The sequence below is a fragment of the Microcaecilia unicolor genome, chromosome 6 (genome assembly GCF_901765095.1).
Source record: "Microcaecilia unicolor chromosome 6, aMicUni1.1, whole genome shotgun sequence".
In the NCBI taxonomy this organism is placed as follows: domain Eukaryota; kingdom Metazoa; phylum Chordata; class Amphibia; order Gymnophiona; family Siphonopidae; genus Microcaecilia; species Microcaecilia unicolor.
Window position 1 is genome coordinate 61,154,966 of NC_044036.1, and position 18,127 is coordinate 61,173,092.

General features: G+C 43.8%; 1 protein-coding gene across 3 annotated transcripts in view; it reads left to right on the top strand.

Annotated features, from left to right (window-relative positions):
- Positions 1 to 18,127, top strand: part of PRKACB (protein kinase cAMP-activated catalytic subunit beta) — a 298,573-nt gene that overhangs the window by 204,426 nt on the left and 76,020 nt on the right. For all 3 annotated transcript variants that reach the window (XM_030205781.1, XM_030205780.1, XM_030205782.1), the window contains exon 4: positions 12,060 to 12,158. In XM_030205781.1, coding sequence (XP_030061641.1) covers positions 12,060 to 12,158 — 99 coding nt within the window. The remainder of the gene's footprint in view (positions 1 to 12,059; positions 12,159 to 18,127) is intronic.

The following is an 18,127-nucleotide window of genomic DNA, read 5'->3' on the forward strand; positions in this document are numbered from 1 at the left end:
TATCCCCTCCCCTCCATTTCCAGCAATTTGTCCTCTCCCTGGGCCCCCATGTCCATCCTTGTCCCTCTCTGCCCTTCCCTCCTCCATCCATAGCCAGCAATCCTCTCTCCCCTCCCCTTCCAGCAATTTGTCCTCTCCCTGGGCCCTGCCCTCCCATCCATGCCTCTCTGCCCTTCCCTCCACACCCTGGGGCCTTTAAATCTGTTACTTCCGGTCGCAGCAGTGTCAGTGAAAGCGGAGCGCTGCCGACGTCTCCCTTCCCTTTGCGCTCTTGGTTCCCTCAGTGTCCGCCTTCTTCTGACGTCAGAAGAAGGCGGGACACTGAGGGAACCAACGAGTGCAAGGGAAGGGAGACGTCTGCAGCACTGGCGTAGCTAGGGTAGTTGACACCCGGGGCCGGTCATTGTTTAACACCCCCCGCCCCCCCAAAATCCAGTACTAGGCATACCGAGAATACAAAACACTCACGACCTATAGAGCAATTTTACCATACCATAAGCAGTCGTTTCTACGAGTCACACAAGGAAAAGGAAAGCATCTTAAATACTACAGTGAGCACTAGAACATCAATTCACCTATTGTAAAACGAAACCAGACAGAATAGTACAGATCGTAGATCCTGCACAGTCAATGCCAACTGAAAGCCATGTCTTTTTCAAACACAGATACACCCTAATCCACTATAGGATAAGTAATCATAAACTTTCTATTTAGACAAAAATTAAACTGAACCCCCGATGCCAGACTCTGCATACAATGCAACACCACAGAAACAGAAAATGTCCCCTAGTACTGTGCAAAATATAAAGACAGCAGATGTAAATTTGAAAAAACTAACAAATACCAATCACCACTTTACAAATTAACAAATAGAAATAAAACAAATACAGAAAATAAAATAATACCATTTTATTGGACTAATACATTTAGCTTCCAGAGGCCAAAATCTCCTTCCTCAGGTCAATACAGTATAGTGCTGTTACAGTATCCTATCCTGATCTGAGGAAGGGGGTTTTGTTCTCTGAAAGTTAAGTCAAAATGTATTAAAATTAGTCCAATAAAAAGATTACCTTATTTACATGTTCTATTTATAAACATTTATTAACACAGCTAAAATACTATATCCTAAAGCAAAATAATAAAAATATATATTTACAGTTTGTTGTCTTTGGTTTCTGCTTTCCTTATCTTCTTTTCACCATCTTCCTTCCATCCAGCATCTGTCTTCGCTCTCTCTCTGCTCTCCAGTGTCTGCCCTCTCTAATGTCCCTTCCATCCACATCTGCCCTCTATTTTTGCCCCTTCCATCCACCATCTGCCCCAGTCTGCCATCTCTCTCTCCCCCTTCCATCCACCATCTGCCCTCTCTCTCTCCTTTCCCTCTAGCATTTGCCCTCTATCTCTGCCCCCTTCCATCCACTGTCTGCTCTTTCACTCCCTTCTATCCACTGTCTGCCCTTTCTCTCTGCTCCTTCGATTCACCATTTGCCCTCTCTCTTTCCCCCTCCCATCCATTCAGGGTCTGCCCTCCCTCTCACTCCCCATTCCATCCAGGATCTATCCCCCCTCTCTCACTGCCCCCTCTTTTCTGCTCCCAGTTCCCACCTGCGGCTGCCCCTAGTTCCAGATCCATTGATTCTCCCATCCACCCCTGCCCCAGGCATGACCCCATTCTCCCTCCTGCTCACTTTTCAGACCCCAGTTCCAGCTCCATGCCCCTTCTCCCATCTGTCTCCCACCCAGTCCCTTCTGCCCATCCGAGTCCCCCTCACCCCATCTGTCTCCCACCCAGTCCCTTCTGCTATCCAAGTGCCCCCACCCTCACCCCATCATCTGTCTCCCACCCAGTCCCTTCTGCCCATCCGAGTCCCCCTCACCCCATCTGTCTCCCACCTAGTCCCTTCTGCTATCCAAGTGCCCCCCACCCTCACCCCATCTGTCTCCCACCCAGTCCCTTCTGCCCATCCGAGTCCCCCTCACCCCATCTGGCTCCCACCCAGTCCCTTCTGCTATCCAAGTGCCCCTCACTCTCACCCCATCTGTCTCCCACCCAGTCCCTTCTGCCCATCCGAGTCCCCCTCACCCCATCTGTCTCTCACCCAGTCCCTTCTGCTATCCAAGTGCCCCCCACCCTCACCCCATCTGTCTCCCACCCAGTCCCTTCTGCCCATCCGAGTCCCCCTCACCCCATCTGGCTCCCACCCAGTCCCTTCTGCCCATCCGAGTCCCCCTCACCCCATCTGGCTCCCACCCAGTCCCTTCTGCTATCCAAGTGCCCCCCACCCTCACCCCATCTGTCTCCCACCCAGTCCCTTCTGCCCATCCGAGTCCCCCTCACCCCATCTGTCTCCTACCCAGTCCCTTCTGCTATCTGAGTCCTCCCCCACCTTCACGGTCACCCCATCTGTCCCCCACCCTCACCCTGCCTCGTCTTCTCCCTGCCACCCGTCTTTAAAAAGAAATTGCCGACGCGATAGCGAGCGCAGCACCTCGTGTGGAAGTAAAAGAAGCGAATCCGATCATCTCATTGGGCCTTCCTTCACTGTCCCGCCCTAGAGGAAATAGGAAGTTGCGTCAGAGGAGGGCGGGACAGTGAGGGAAGGCCCAATGAGATGATCGGATCCGCTTCCTTTACTTTCACACGAGGTGCTGCGCTCGCTATCGCGTCGGCAAATAAATTTAAAGGGCTGGTGCGGGGGGGGGGGGGGGTGCCAGGATGAAGAGCAGCGGGAGCGGCGGCACCCCCCTTTCTGGTGACACCCGGGGCGACCAAAAGATTTAAAGGCCTCGGCGGGGCGAGGGTAAGCACCGCGGCGGCGCCCTCCAGAGGTGGGCGCCCCCCTGCGGCGCTTACCTCGCTTACCGCAGCGGCACGGCCCTGGGCCTCAGAAGCCAGCAACAAGGGAGTCTTAACATCAGAAGAGAACATTTTATTTTTATTTATTTTTGTTACATTTGTACCCTGCGCTTTCCCACTCATGGCAGGCTCAATGCGGCGGGCCATGGAGGGTTAAGTGACTTGCCCAGAGTCACAAGGAGCTGCCTGTGCCGGGAATTGAACTCAGTTCCTCAGTTCCCCAGGACCAAAGTCCACCACCCTAACCACTAGGCCACTCCACTCCACATCATACAGAAAGGCAGCTCTGGAATGGCTGATGAGCCTTTTGTAATAGGCTGCTTTGTGGCACAAAGCACATTCAAAATAGCCTGTTACTGAGCATGCTTTTGGGGAAGGGGCAGAGTCTCATGCAGCACACCAGAAAGTTCTCCAGCTGAGAAGCATTGCCCTAGTATCTTCCACAAAGCAGTCTACCAGAACAGGAATGCAGGAGTTCAAGTCTAGAATGCCACAAACAAGCTAGGTTTTCAGGATATCCCTAATGAATAGGCATAACATAACAAATTACTTACAACATAAGACAATACTTATGCAAAATAACAGTTTATTGAAAACCACTAAAACCCCATAAACAACAGTGTAAAATGACTATATGGTTGATGGAGGCATACTCCCTTATGCAGCAAAAAACTGCACTGCAAAAAATCGCCAGTCAGTCTAAGCCCAGAATGTGTACCAATCGCTGTACTGATCACAAGGAAACAGTTAAAATGCCAGTGACATTGTTGTGAAATCCTGAAAACAGCGACACATAGTTTCATAAAGGTCCATTGTTCCAAAGACTCTGAAAGCTTGACAGATGTTCTTGTTCAATTAACAAAATCCAAAAGAAAAATGCCAAACCAGCAGTCCAAGAGCTCAGTTCACACACAATAAATCCCAAGGCTCCATGCTCAACATGACGACATGTTTCGCTCAAGGCAACTTCAGGAACGGGAGCTAGATCATAAAAAGTAAATGCATAAACTGAGCACTATATCCTGCACATACACTGACCAAATAAATAGCATTTAATTGCATAATCGGGTAATTGTATAATTTCTGTGATGGACCTGCACAACTGGTGCATTGGGTGCCTTGAATCTGACCATTAGCCTAACTCTTGTTCTCTCTGTTTGCAATGCAGTTTTTTGCTGCACATAAGGGATTATGCTTCCAACAACCATATAGTCATTTTATATTGTTGTTTATGGGGTGTAAGTGGTTTTCAATAAAAATTTTTATTTTGTATAAGTATTATATTATATTGTAGGTAACTTGTTATGTTGTGATTTTCAGTATTACCTTTGTAGATTGTGAACCCAGTTTCAATATTTTGCAGTAATGAATATGCATGAAAGAATTCTGCATGGATACTACTACCATTGTATGCAAATCTGTCCATGCATATTTATTTAGGGATGTCCCAAAAATCTGGTCTGTTTACAGTATTTAAGAACTGAATTCCTGCATACCTGTTCAAGAAAATCATGCAAATTTTTGTGAAAAAGTTTCTCCGTGTCATATGTTCATAGAAAACTTGACCCTTTTACTTGCTCCCAGTGGAGCCTGTTTCAAATACTTATTCTATCTTTTATCAACTAGTCTTAATACCACCTCAGTAAAAATGCATCTGAATGTGAAATTCTGTATTTGAACTTTTAGTGTTCAAGTTCATGAAACCTCCAGTTAAGAGATTGCAGTTCCCATAGGACCTTTATATGATTCTGAGTTACTCAAGAAGCCATTCTTAGAAGAGAGATGAAGCACTCAGCAGCCAAAGTTCTCTGCTTAGTAGTAGTACGCTCAGCAGAAAGAGTAAATGAGCTACAAACACTAGTCACATGTTCTCCAAATCTCCAGTTCTTCCCCAATAGGGTAGTTCCTAAGTTTCTGCCAAAAGTGGTACCAGTGTTTTGCATCAATCAGGCCATAGTGCTTCCCATTTTCTTCCTTAGGCTTTATTGTCACAAAAGTGAACAGACCTACTCATACTGGATAGTAAGAGTATTAGCTTATTGTATGAAAACTGCCACATTGCCAGTCTACTCAAATCTTCATATTCTTTCATCCTAACAGAGTAAGAACTGCAGTGGCAAAAAAAAAACAAAACCTCTTATCATTTGTCTACCGGACTTCATATCTCACTGCAATGGCCTAAAAGGATTGAGAACTAACTGATACAGGTCAGGGCAACGGCAACTTCATTTGCCCATCTCCATTGACCTTCCTTTGAAGAAATATATACAGGGTGAGGCCAAAAAAAAAAAAAAAAAAGTAACCTTCTAGAGATTTTTACCGTTTTCTCAACAACTGCTTTGAATTTCAATGAGAAATGTTACGGAACTTATTTAGTCATTATACTTATTACTATTAAACAACATATAATTATCTTAAGATAAGTTGATGTTACTGACATTTTAGCATTACTACTTGGTGAGTTTTGTGCGTTAAAAATGTTTGAGCTAAAACCAGTAAAATAGCGTCATTCTAACAATACAATTAACAATGTGTCAGACTTTCACAGTCACTGTGAATGCTCAAAGGATCCACCTCCAGCTTTAACACAGGCCTTCAGTTGCTTTATGAAGTTCTTAACAGCCTTGTTGATCAGTCCCTGTGGCAGGCTGGCCCAGATCATCTGCAATGCTTTCTTGAGTTTGCAATTGCTTGCAGGTTTGAGTGGAACTTCTGATAGGCCTTCAACAAAAGTTTGTCACTGTGATGTCATTAACAGTATGCTGGTAACCTGGGGGGGGGGGGGGGGCCAATTAATGGTAGCTTTACAGTGCAAATAGTTTTGAACGCACGAAAATCGCTGGGTGGTCATGCTGAAAAGTCTATACATTTGCCATATTTAAAGATAACCTCATTCCACTGAGCACATAAATGTAGACAGTAACAAACAAAGCTATAAAATTTCACATTGAAATTCCAAGCAGTTGCTGAGAATTCAGCAAAAGAACTCTAGGGGGTACTAGAGTTGTAGCATGGGTCTTCCATTTTTATCTTTACATCTCACTGCTGTCTGGACAATATACCTCATGGAGACAGTGCATTTGGGTAAGTGTTTGTATGTGGCCTTTTAAGTGAATTGTAAACTACCCCCGTAATACTGCTATATCAGATAGCCCTGTATAAAAGTAATACAAATATAAACAGGAATAGGGTAAACCTCGGCTCTTGGATTTTCCACTTGTGTAGCTAATTTGTCCATAGACACAATAGCATGGGGGGGAGGGGCAGGTGGCATTCTCCAGCGTTGATCACACAATGTTGCATTTCTTCATTGAGTCCCTCGTCCTTACAGCCTGGATATTCAGAGGGTAACTTTGGTTGCCTTGAATCCACTTGACAGTATATTACAGATCCTTCTGGCTTCTAGAAGAGACTCCAGAGTCTAGGTGGCCTTATGGTTTTAAGTGGGCCTGCTGTCTGGTGGGATAGAAGGGCCCTAGATCTTTTATCGTATCCCACAGAAAACCTTGAATACCTTCTAAACTTCTGAATCAGGTTTGAAAACGTAACTCAGGGTTCACCGTAGTGCACTTGGTACTTATGAACACCATATAGAAGATAAGCCCATCTCTGTACAGCCTGTAGTTGTTCACTTTGTGAAGCTTGTTTTTATTGAACCCTCCCATCAAGTCCTGCTTGTTGTGTCTTAGGACCTCAACATGTTATAACCCAGTTGATGAAACTCCCTTTGAGCCACTAGAGTCTTGTGACCTGAAGTACCTGACCTGGAAGTTCTTATCTTTGGTGGTAGTTACTTCAGCATGCAGAGTTTGTAAACTCCAGATTTTAGCGACCAATCCAACAGTAGGGTGGTACTACCCATTCATCCACTCTTCCTAGTGTGGCATTCGATTTGCACCCTAACCAATCGGTCATCCTTCCAACATTTTTACCTAGGCATACACCCACAATGGTGAAGAGCTATATCTTTCTACTTGGAGTGAGCTAAAACACTTAGGGGCTGATACTCAGAATGTGGGAGGTAGCCAGGCTGCCTCCTGCAGTCAACATTGAGCCCGGATATTCAATTCTGGGCTATTTCCAGTTTATTTTTGACTTGGTTGACCTTAACTAACCAAGCTGGTTAAGTTCTGACCGGCCAAAGATATACCAGCTATTCACTTGGCCACATTTGGCCGCTTAGCTGGCGCTGAATATTCCTGGCTAGCTGATTATATTGCATGATATAACTGGCTAGCCGCTGCTGACCGGGGATATTTAGCGGGAGATAGCTGGTTATCCCCTGCTGAATATTGTTGGATAGCCAGCTATGTACCATTTAACCGACCAGGTGTTTTTCCTGGCCAGTTAAACGTTTTTCAGTATTGAGGGATTTGACAGGCCGCCCAGCCTTTTGTTTCTTTTGACCCCAATAAGCCTGAGATTCCCACCACCATGAGTATACGTTCTAGTTGGCTAGTAGACTTTGGGGCGTATTTTCAAAGCACCTAGATTTACAAAGTTACATAGTAACCATTGGAACTTTGTAAGTGTAAGTGCTTTTAAAATGAGCCCCTTTGTCTCTTTAAGCCCAAACACACCTCACTCTTAAGAATCTCATCAAAGCTGATGTTATCCGAGCCATGGCTACCTATGGTAGCCCACTTGAGGGTGTCCTCTATAGAAGAGATTTGTAGGTCTGTGACATAAATATCATTCCATGCATTCACATCTCTTTACTGCTGGGAAAAGGATTCCCAATGTGACAGTAGTTTGTTTGTTTTTCTATTTAAATTTTAGACTGTCTTCCAAAAAAAGAATAAAAACAAAAGGGAGTGAAACTCAAAAGGGCTCATTGCCACAAAAATCATTTTTGGTGTCTGCCCAGTTGGCACTGCCTTAAATATATATTTTCCCCTTGTTAGCTGTATTTCACTCAAGCAATGTGCAGCTGTATGACTGTATGCATAGGCACAGAGACTTATAGTTAGACAAGAAGCCATATGCCTCAGTGCCCTCCCCCAATATCACCCTAGCGAGGCACTTTAGCATATCTTTTCATACTCCGTGCCGGAACAGATAAGATATGTTTGCAAATGGAAGAAGTGTGCACTTTGCAACTTGTGTCTGTCTGAAGTGACCTGTAGCTAAGGAGTCACATCTTTGAAGACCTGATATCCTACTTGTCTTCAGAGAAAACCAAGTTTTGTACCTGTAGCAACTGTTGTCTGTGGACAGCAGGATATAACTCCTCATATATCAACCCACCTTTCCTAGGAGTTGTCTCCCAACTAAGCTTTTAAAAAGACTAAGTAACCACACAACAGTTGCACTAGTGGCACAGGCATGGGGGGAGCGGGACCTGGGCCTAACCACATTCTTCTCAGTCCCTTCCAAAAATTATGGCATCATTGCTATGGCTGGTGGAGATCCCCAAGCCTAGCCAATGAAAGTAGTCCTCCAGGGGACAGAAACTCCCCTATGCTTGCAATCAGCATCACTTTCCATGGATTGCCACTGTGCTGGGTCCCCCCCCACCCCCCACCCCCCCCAAAAAAAAGCACCAAAGGATGCTCCATTTTCACACACATGCAAAAAACTGAACATGTGTAGGGGAGGGGGCCAGTGTGACGGTGACCCCATGGAAAGTGCTGCTGACTGTGAGCGCAAAGGAATTTCTGTCCCCTGGAGGATGGACCTCTTCAGCTGGTGAGGCTTGAGGATCCATGCCAGCTCAGGTATTTGCAATGTGAGCTGGGGATCTCAGAGGGTGGAATAAAATTTTGTGCCCACCCACTTCTGAAATTGATGTCTGGTTATGCCACTGAGCTGCACGCATGCATGGTTCAGCTTTTCAAAAGCATTCAGAGGTCTTTTTCCTATGTGGCCTTCATCAAATGATGTCACCCATCTGTGAGGATTTATATCCTGTTGTCCATGGCGAACATCTGCTACATGTAAGTAACTTGAGAGTTATTTTGTGTTCAGATAAAATCTGTTCTAAGGATATTTTAATACATTTAAAACATATCCAGCTAAGAAGATTTCCATGTCTACATTACAGTCTGTGATACAGTCTGTACATTAAGAATAATGTCATACGTTGTCAAAATAATTCATTTAAGTCTTTTCACACGTCTTCAATTTAAGTTTTTCTGAAAAAGCACAAGGTAGCAATCTAGAACTGAAGACACCTGTAGTAAACTTTATTCAAAGGGGAAAAAATGCTTTTTACCATCCTCAGTTCTTTCTTTGCTTTTCATTATTTACAGAATTGACACAATATAATTTATTTTAATGCAGTATGTCAACACAGCTGAGCTGATGGAAGTGGTGTCCTGTTAAAATAATTTTCCCTGTCTGTGAATTTGATATGATACTTTCTCCAAGGGCAAGCAGGTCGTCATATTCTTACAGCTGGGTGACGTCATCCGATGGAGCCCAGTGCAGATGCTGACTAATGAGATCAAGAACTTTCTAGTAGCATCCCACTGCACATGAGCTAGTGCCTTCTCACCCATTCAGTCTTTGTTTTTCGGCAGAGCAGGGAGTACACATTATAGTGTTCTCCTCACCATACTTTCTAATAGTGCCTTCCCTTGCAGGTTTTGCAGTCCATTCGGATAATTGTTTCTTTTCTACCTTTTTCTTCAATTTCCTTTTAATTTCTTTTAGTTTTTTTGGCCCTTAAAGGTTCCATTATTTTTCATGTGTTGCTAGGTCCTTTTTAGGCTGGAGCCCTGACCTCAATTTGAACACTGCCCATTCTTCTGGTTCAAAATTGAGGAGATTAATTTTGCTGCAATCTTTTTCTCGATGTCCCCCAGTTGCTTCAAAAAGTGTGCCCAATGTAGGTCAGCTACTAGGGCACAAAAAGTGTGTCCTAGTAGCAGACCTACCAAGTTTCACTACCCGTACATACCCTATGTTTCTTCCTAAGGTAGTGTTGGAGTTCCAAATTAATAAGTCAATCCTTCTACCAACATTTTTAACCAAAATCACATTCCCATCGTGGCATACCTTGGATTGCAGGATTGCAAGTGAGCCTTAGCTTTCTACCTGGAGCGGACTATAGCCCATGGACAATCCACCCAGCTTTTTGTTTCTTTTCACCCAAACAGGTTGGGTCAAAAGAAACAAAACACACAATTTCCAATTGACTCGCAGATTGCATCTCCTGTACATATGCCCAGGCTGGACTGACTAGAGAGACATGTCAAGACTTATAATGTCAGAGCCATGGCTTCGTCAGTAGCACACATGAGGTCAGCCTCCATAGAGGAGATATGTAAAGCAGCAACATGGTCATCTGTCCACACATTCACATCCCATTACTGCCTTGAGTAGAATACCTGACGAGACAGCCGGTTCGGGTAAGCAGTCCTGCAGAATTTGTTTAGTGTCTTGAATCCAACTTCATCTCCCTTTAGGCCCAGTTTTCTTTTGATCTAGGCTGCACCTCCACAACTAGTAAACAAATTGTTTCAGGTTGCTTGAATAACAAGCCTTGATATTTCGAGTACCTATTGTCCTAGCATTGTTGTTTTCAGTGAGCCTGGTAATTTGGAATTCCCAGTTGTGTGAATGCTATAGCCTGCTTGTCCTCAGAGAAAACAATGTTGCTCGCCTGTAGGAGGTGTTTTTCGAAGACAGCAGGCCAAGTATTCTCACACAGCATCCCACCTACCCTTGCAGTTGAATTCTTTAGCTTTTTTTTACAATGACTGAGGACGATGGGCGGGAAGGCACCTGGGAATGCTTGGTGGTATACTACTAGATAGTTATCCATTGGATGAAATCACCCAGCTGTGAGAGTACTTGGCCTGCTGTCCTCAGAGAACACCTGCTACAAGTAACTTTGCTATATCCCAGAATGACCAAGAAAATTAAATTCCCATCCAAGCTGTTTTTGGACTCTACTGGAGTTCCATGCCTGTTTAATTTGAGTTACTTCTCATTAGAGGCCAGCCACATTCAAGAGAGCAACCAGCAGAGGCCCAAAATTGCTAAATTAAATAGTAACAACATACAATCTTATATTATAACCCCTCTTGAAGTTTGACTGATGAACTGCAACACTTGTGATATTTAACTTCCTTATCACATGCAGCAGATGAATCCAGGAACTGGTGGGTTATGTCCGTCGACCAGCAGGCTGCTGGTTGACGGACATAACCCTCCAGTTCCTGGATTCATCTGCTGCCACTAAAGGAAAGAAAATGATCAGGTAAGACATAATTTTACCATATCTGATCAGTTCATTAGCTTATGAATGATGGGTTCGTGCATATTTAGCCAATGATAATGGAAAGTGAAGCACTCCAAATGGGTCTTCATACTCTTCCTCAGTCAGGTTGCTGGGTTGGGTGAACTTTTGCTGTGACCCTGTATGCCATGTCTTACAATTTTGGATTTGCTGGGCAGAAATCCATTTCATATAGTAGAAATGGTAAAATAGAATACTGTAATAGTACAGTACTGTTTTAAAATTATGTTTATAAACAACCTGTCAGCCTGTACTGATACCTTGGGCTAAAATAACATGACTTGTGGTAAAATAATCCATTTTAGCAGTAGCCCAGATTGACAGTTTCCCCCTAAATATCCAAAGATCCATTCTAGCACTCAAAGGAAAAGCATGTACTCAATAATAGGATAATTATTTTACTTTTAATTGTTTTATTTTACTTTTTATTGATACTAAATTTGTATTCTTCTAAAGGTAACCTACTTTGAAAACGTCCCTCCTTCGAGAAATACTCAGTTCACATAGAATATGATTTTAAAAGAGATCTTGGCACTGGAATTTAAGATCCCAAGTTAAGGTGCCTATATTTGGTAATTTATAAACACCTAAATGTAAGACCCTAAGGACCCTGATTACTAAGGTGTGCTAGCATTTTTAGCATGCGCTAATGCTAGAGACACCCATATATTCCTGTGGTTGAATCTAGCAGCGCGTGCTAAAAACACTAGTGTGCCTATAGTGCGGCTTAGTAAACAGGACCCTAACTTATTTGCCCAACACCACAAGTCAATGCTAAGTGCCTCAATTCATTCCCTGCCCCCACCTACTAATTATGTCCTAAATTTAGGAGCCTTATTAACCACCTAAATTTAGTACCTAGGCTCAGATAAATTTTAATAGATGTAGCCACCTAGCTCTTAAAGTTGAATGGACAGTCTTTTTGAGAAACATTCTGAATGTGTTTTGTATTTGTAGGTTGTTAAACTGAAGCAGATAGAGCACACGCTGAATGAAAAAAGAATATTACAAGCAGTGCACTTCCCTTTTCTTGTAAAGTTGGAGTATTCCTTCAAGGTAAATATTACCATAATCTGACTTTAGTGGAATTGCAGTGTGATCATTTGATAAAGCCCAACTTGTTGTAACTTTGCAGATATTTGGGCTTAATCAGAGAGTATAATAAATAATCTTCATAATTGTGCACACAGAACCTGAATAATTACAGTGCTACTCCATTCATCCAGCTTTCACATTCAGTTACAGATCTACTCCATTCATCCAGCTTTCACATTCTTACTGACAGTATACTGCAGCTGTTTCCCAGTGGTCACTGACCCCTTGGATTCTGTAAAGGTCTCCCAGATTTGGGAGCGGATCCCAGATCTGTGCATGAACTAATTAGTCAATCAGGCATTAACAATAAATTATTGGAGTTAACAAGCACTTAATTGGCAGTAGTTAGGAGTTATGCACGAATCTGCTCTATGGCCCTCTTCTATTTTCACCTAAATTTCATAGCGTGCAATGCCAAAGTATCATGGCCATGAGAAGGGCACAGTGGAGTCAGGGACATTCTCAGAAATTAGCTGCGATATTATAGAATACCTGCAGTTGCGCACCTGTCATCAGTTGGGCGCCAACATTTACACCAGCCTTTGGTAGGCGTAAATGTGCCCAAAATTAGGCACAAAATGCATGCTAAGCTAGTATTCTATGAAAGATGCTCCACACAGAGCACCTTTTACAGAATACGAGCTTATCGCAGGTCATGGGTGGGGTGCTGTTTATTGAATCTATTCCTGAATGCACACTGTCTCCTGTTGCTGTGCTGTTAGTTGACTTACTAAAACTGACTAAAATGCATACCTCTGAAGGATGTACTTTTTTGCAACAATATGAAAAAATCTCTATCATAGGGTTTTATTTAATTGTTGGTTTACTTATTAATATCAGTGGTATAAAAGATCAGATATTCATTGAAACCAGTTTGAATTGATGTCAGTTCCTATGTTGATCTGAATCATTTTCTTTTATTATATTTCAAATAGGTATGTGACCCCTTTCAGTCAGGATTCAGAAAAGGATGCAACATTTAGATTGTGTTTAGTCTCCTTGTTTGATGAGGTTATTGTCAGGACAGAGAAGGGAAGGGAAATGGGACTTGATATACCACCTTTCTGAGGTTTTTGCAACTACATTCAAAGCAGTTTACATATATTCAGGTACTTATTTTGTACCAGGGGCAATGGAGGGTTAAGTGACTTGCCCAGAGTCACAAGGAGCTGCAATGGAAATCGAGCTCAGTTCCCCAGGATCAAAGTCCACTGCACTAATCACTAGGCTAGTCCTCCACTCCCTTTGAATCTCGGAACTGCTTTTGACTTGGTGAATTATGTGCATCTGATCAAGAGAGATGCATCCTTAGGTGTAGAAGGCAATTTATAAGATTTGTTGGATATTACACTTGTATTCACTTGAGGGAATCAAATTGTATGAGGTTAAGTGGATGAATTTAATACATACTGCACCTTTCACTTGTGGTCCCCTGTTCATCTATATGTAATTTTTATTTATAAGTTTCAAAATATATGCAATAGAATACTGACAGCATTTCTGAATTTTTTCTTATGTATGAGGCAGGCCACATTACAATAGATAACCTCATTTCTCAAAGATGGCAATGTGTAGATATGAACAAGAATATTTCTTTCCCTTACCTTTTACTAACAAGGATTCCTCAGGGTTTATCTCTTTTGCCTCAGCTATTTAATATAACCGATATAATAACAAGACGTAAAGCCCGTTAAAACGGGCGACATATTTGTTGTGAAAAATGTAATGAAATATGTGTGTGCATCTGTCTGAAAGAGAGAGAGAGAGAGTTCAGAGAGAGGGAGAGAGAGAAAGTGAGAGTGTGTATATGTGTGTGTGTCCTCACAGCACTGCAGCTGGCACAAAAAGGTTCAGGGAGGGCTGGAGATCTGGTGGGTCTCCAGCCCCCCCCCAACCCCCCAGCAAATGGTCCCTGGTGGTCCAGTGGACACCAACCAAGCCCCCCCCCCCCCCCCCCAGTGACAGGGGCTGGAGGTCCGCTGGACCGCTGGTCCCCTCTTCCCAACCCAACCCCCAGCATTGGCAAGGGTCCCTGTGTCATGGTGTCACTCCATCCACCGCCCGCCCGCCTGCCGGCCTGCCCCCCTACTGCAGCCTGCCTCCCTCCTCTTCCTTCAAAGCCGCAAATGGCAGCGCCCATCCCTGCCCAGTGCATCCTGGGATGCGCTGGGCGGGGCTACACACAACATAAGGGAACTCCCTTATGTGATGTGTAGCCCACCCAGCGCATCCCAGGATGCACTGGGCAGGGCTGGGCGCTGCCATTTGCAATGTCGAAGGAAGAGGAGGGAGGCAGTCTGCGTCCCTTCTCCAACCAGGGGGGGGGTGGGTGGCGAATGGAGTGACACCATCACACAGGGACCCTTGCCAATTCTGGGGGTTGGGTTGGGGAGGGAGGACCGGCGGTGCAGCGAACCTCCAGCCCCTGTCACTGGGGGGGGGGGCTTGGTCGGTGTCCACTGGACCACCAGGGACCATTTGCTGGGGGGTTGGGGGGGGGGCTGGAGACCCACCAGATCTCCAGCCCTCCCTGAACCTGGGGGGGTGGCATCGTCGGGGGGACCTCCAGTCCCCTGTCGCTGGGGGGGGGGGTATGCGTCGTTGGGGGGAATGGGGGCCTGCAAGCATGCAAATGCAGTTGAGGATGTCCAAAATTTGGACGTTTCTGTGACGGGGCAGTAGAGGACGTCCAAATTTGGTCGCTTCTGCAATGGGCAGTTAAGGGAATTCCAAAATTGGATGTTTCTATGAGAAAGACGTCCAAAATTTGTGGAGGCAGCGCCATTTTCTTCCTCTGATTCTTCCTGGCTTTCTGCAACGGGTGTCGCGGGGTGGCTTCAATGCAGGGGCGGCTTTGAGTGCTGTATCTGATGTTTCTGCCAGAGTTCCTCCCTATTGGTTGAGTTCAAGTGCTCCTGCTACTGGCCTACCTCCCTCCCTCCCTAGAGCCTCCCTTTTGATTGTGACGCTGTTGTTTATGACAGCTGATTCCCACACCCCCTCCTTCAATCGTTCCTCCCTCCCCCTCTGATTTCCACGCCCCCTCCTGCCCTCCTCCCTCCCTCCCCCTTCGATTCCCACGCCCCGTCCTTCCCTCCACCCTCCCTCCCCTTCTGAGTTCCATGTGTGTGAGAGACAGAATGTTTGCATTACGTTCGGGCTGTTTTCTGTACTCTCTGCCCCTCACCCCGCCTCTGACTCCTCCTCCTTTCTGGTTCTGGAGCTGGTGGAGGTGGGGCTTGGACTTTTGCTCTCTCAATGTTCGGGCTGTACTGTGCATTTGCGGGTGAGTCGGTCCAAGCTCATTTATATAGATTGATTTGCACCGCCAATGTTCCATGTCTGGCTGCCTGGGTTTGTAACATCTCCTGATGCCAGCCAGCCTTCAGCGTTCCATTCCCCCTCACTGTCCCGTCCGCAGAACAGTGAGAGGGAAGGGAACGCTGGAGGCGAGCTGACGTCAGGAGGGATGTTACAAATGGAACAGAAGCCAGCGCCAGCCAGCCAGAGAACGTTCAGGTACAAATCGAGGGGAGGAGAGAATCACGGGACATCGAGGGGGGGGAGGGAGGGAGGGGAGGCAGAGGAGAATTGATGGACGTGGATGGGATGGGAGGACAGTAGAGGAGAGAATCGCGGGACATGGATGGGAGGGCAGGGAAGAGGAGAATCGCTGGACATGGAGGGGAGGGGAGAATTGCTGGACATGGAGAGGGGGCAGGGGAGAGAGAAAAAAAAAAGCTTACATGACAGCCTTCCTAGGGCCTGTTTCATTGTTGAGGAAACGGGCATGGTTCCACTAGTTCTTAAATATTTGGGGAAATCTGGCATGTAAGCCCACATTTTATGGTTTTTGACATTCAACTTTTAATGCCACTGGGGAAGGACACAATTGAGGAAACCAATATTTTTAATTTATACTTGACAGAAAGTTTGACTAGTTGACAATAAGCTAAAACTAAATGGTGAAAAAACCCCACAGGCTGTAAGTCATTAAATGAGAATTATTAGTTCTTGAACGTGTAATTTAAAAAAAAAAAATCAATGGGATGCCTTGTACTCAGTGTGAAGATGCCAGGAATTTAGGATTATTAGAGGACTTGACTTTAGACTTAGATTGCCATGGACTGACTTTACTTAAGAAAGCTCTCTAAAAGCTGCAGTCAGTGAGGAATCTCAGCGCATGTTTGAATCAAAGAGATCTTAATACAGCTCTCTGTTTATTGGCTCATGGCAAATTAGATTGCTCTAATTCTCTTTTGATAAGTCTGGCTACTGAACTGATTAGGAAGTTGCAAATAGTGCAAAACGTGACAGCATGAGTGAGCAATGCCGATGTTGATGTTTTTACTTTGGCTCCCTGTTAAACTTTAGGGAGTCAAAAGTGTGTGATAAAAGTTGATGGGCATAAAGTAGAGAGGGAAAATACAATTGAGCCAGAGAGCCCTATTGGAGTTGCTTTTATTGAGGCAGTGGTATAAAGGCAGGAGTGGAACAACATGGCTTTTTTTTAGTAGTTGATCCTACATTATGGAACTGCCTCCTGCTGGACTTGCAGATGAAACTTGGGTATTTGAATTTCCATTAGAACTTAAATATTTCACTGTGTTGTATTGGGTAGGGGGAGACAGCTTTTAAAGCAGGACTGTTAACTAGTAGAAGAAAATGTTTAAGTTCTAGTTATATGGGGTTTGGTGAATTTGTATTGTATGGATTGGTCTTGCAGAAGTTTAGAGTGCAAGTTATATTATATTGTGATATGACATATTTTCTCTTATGGTATAACTTTATGCTTTGCAATATTGTTTTTGTATATTTGTGTTTTGCTATTGTACACCGCTGTGAAGACTCTTTGATCCAATTTAATGGTTACAAGTTGTTAGTTATATTAACTGTCATGTATATTTTACTGAGAGTGAAGCAGAAAAATGTTTAAAAATGTGTTCGATATGTAGTGTATGTAATATTTTTTCATTTTCTGGTTCTATAATTTATGTGCCTTTGTTATATCTCTCAATTTTCAATAAAGACTTCTGCAAATTAAAAAAAAAATTACTGAACTAAAGATATGTAGTTCAAAGGAATGTTTGTATTTTGATGTTTTGTAAATTGTGAATGGAAAGCTTGGTGTCTGTCATTTTTGCCTGTGCTATTTATTGAGCAAGTCTTCCATGCTCTTTCAGGAGGTTTTATCTTTAGTGCTTCCTCACTGTACTGTTTGGTATCATAGCTTATAGTACATAACATCAGGCTAACTACACATTTTATGCTTGTGGTTTTGTAGAAGACTTTAGGGGAAATAAACTTGTTGCCATGGTAACGGTCTTTTAAATGTTGCTATATAAAGAAGTCCTATGACATTTCTGATTATTTTGTTATGATGGCTGGCAGATATGAGTGAATTCATAGCTAATTTTAAACTGTTGCTATTTGGTTTTTTGTTACATAGTAAGTGTAAGTCAGTAGTAGTAGTAGTAGTAAGTGATGGCAGATAAAGACCTGAATGGTCCATACAGTCTGCCCAACAGTCACCTTCATTATCAATTCAAGATTAAATCAACAATGAACTTGAGATTATATACTTGAACATCAATAATAAATTGAGGATAACTTTGTATAGGCTGGATAGGCAACACAATGGACATTTAGGTCTATGCATATAAAGCTGGGGTAGTATTTTATAAAAGGCAGGGCAAGCACCAAGCTTTTTATAAAATATGTATAGCGCTGCCAAAGATAAATGCACAAAGCCACTATGTACAAAAGAAAGAGCCATTTTAGAAATCTACGCAAGAGAGATATATACTTATGCATGGCAGCATTATAGTCTTGCTACATATATTTATGTGCTGTGATTTTTACATATATGTGGAAGTTTTTATATATCTGTACATAAGAAGAGCAACAAAAGTCACAAGTACCTAACAGAA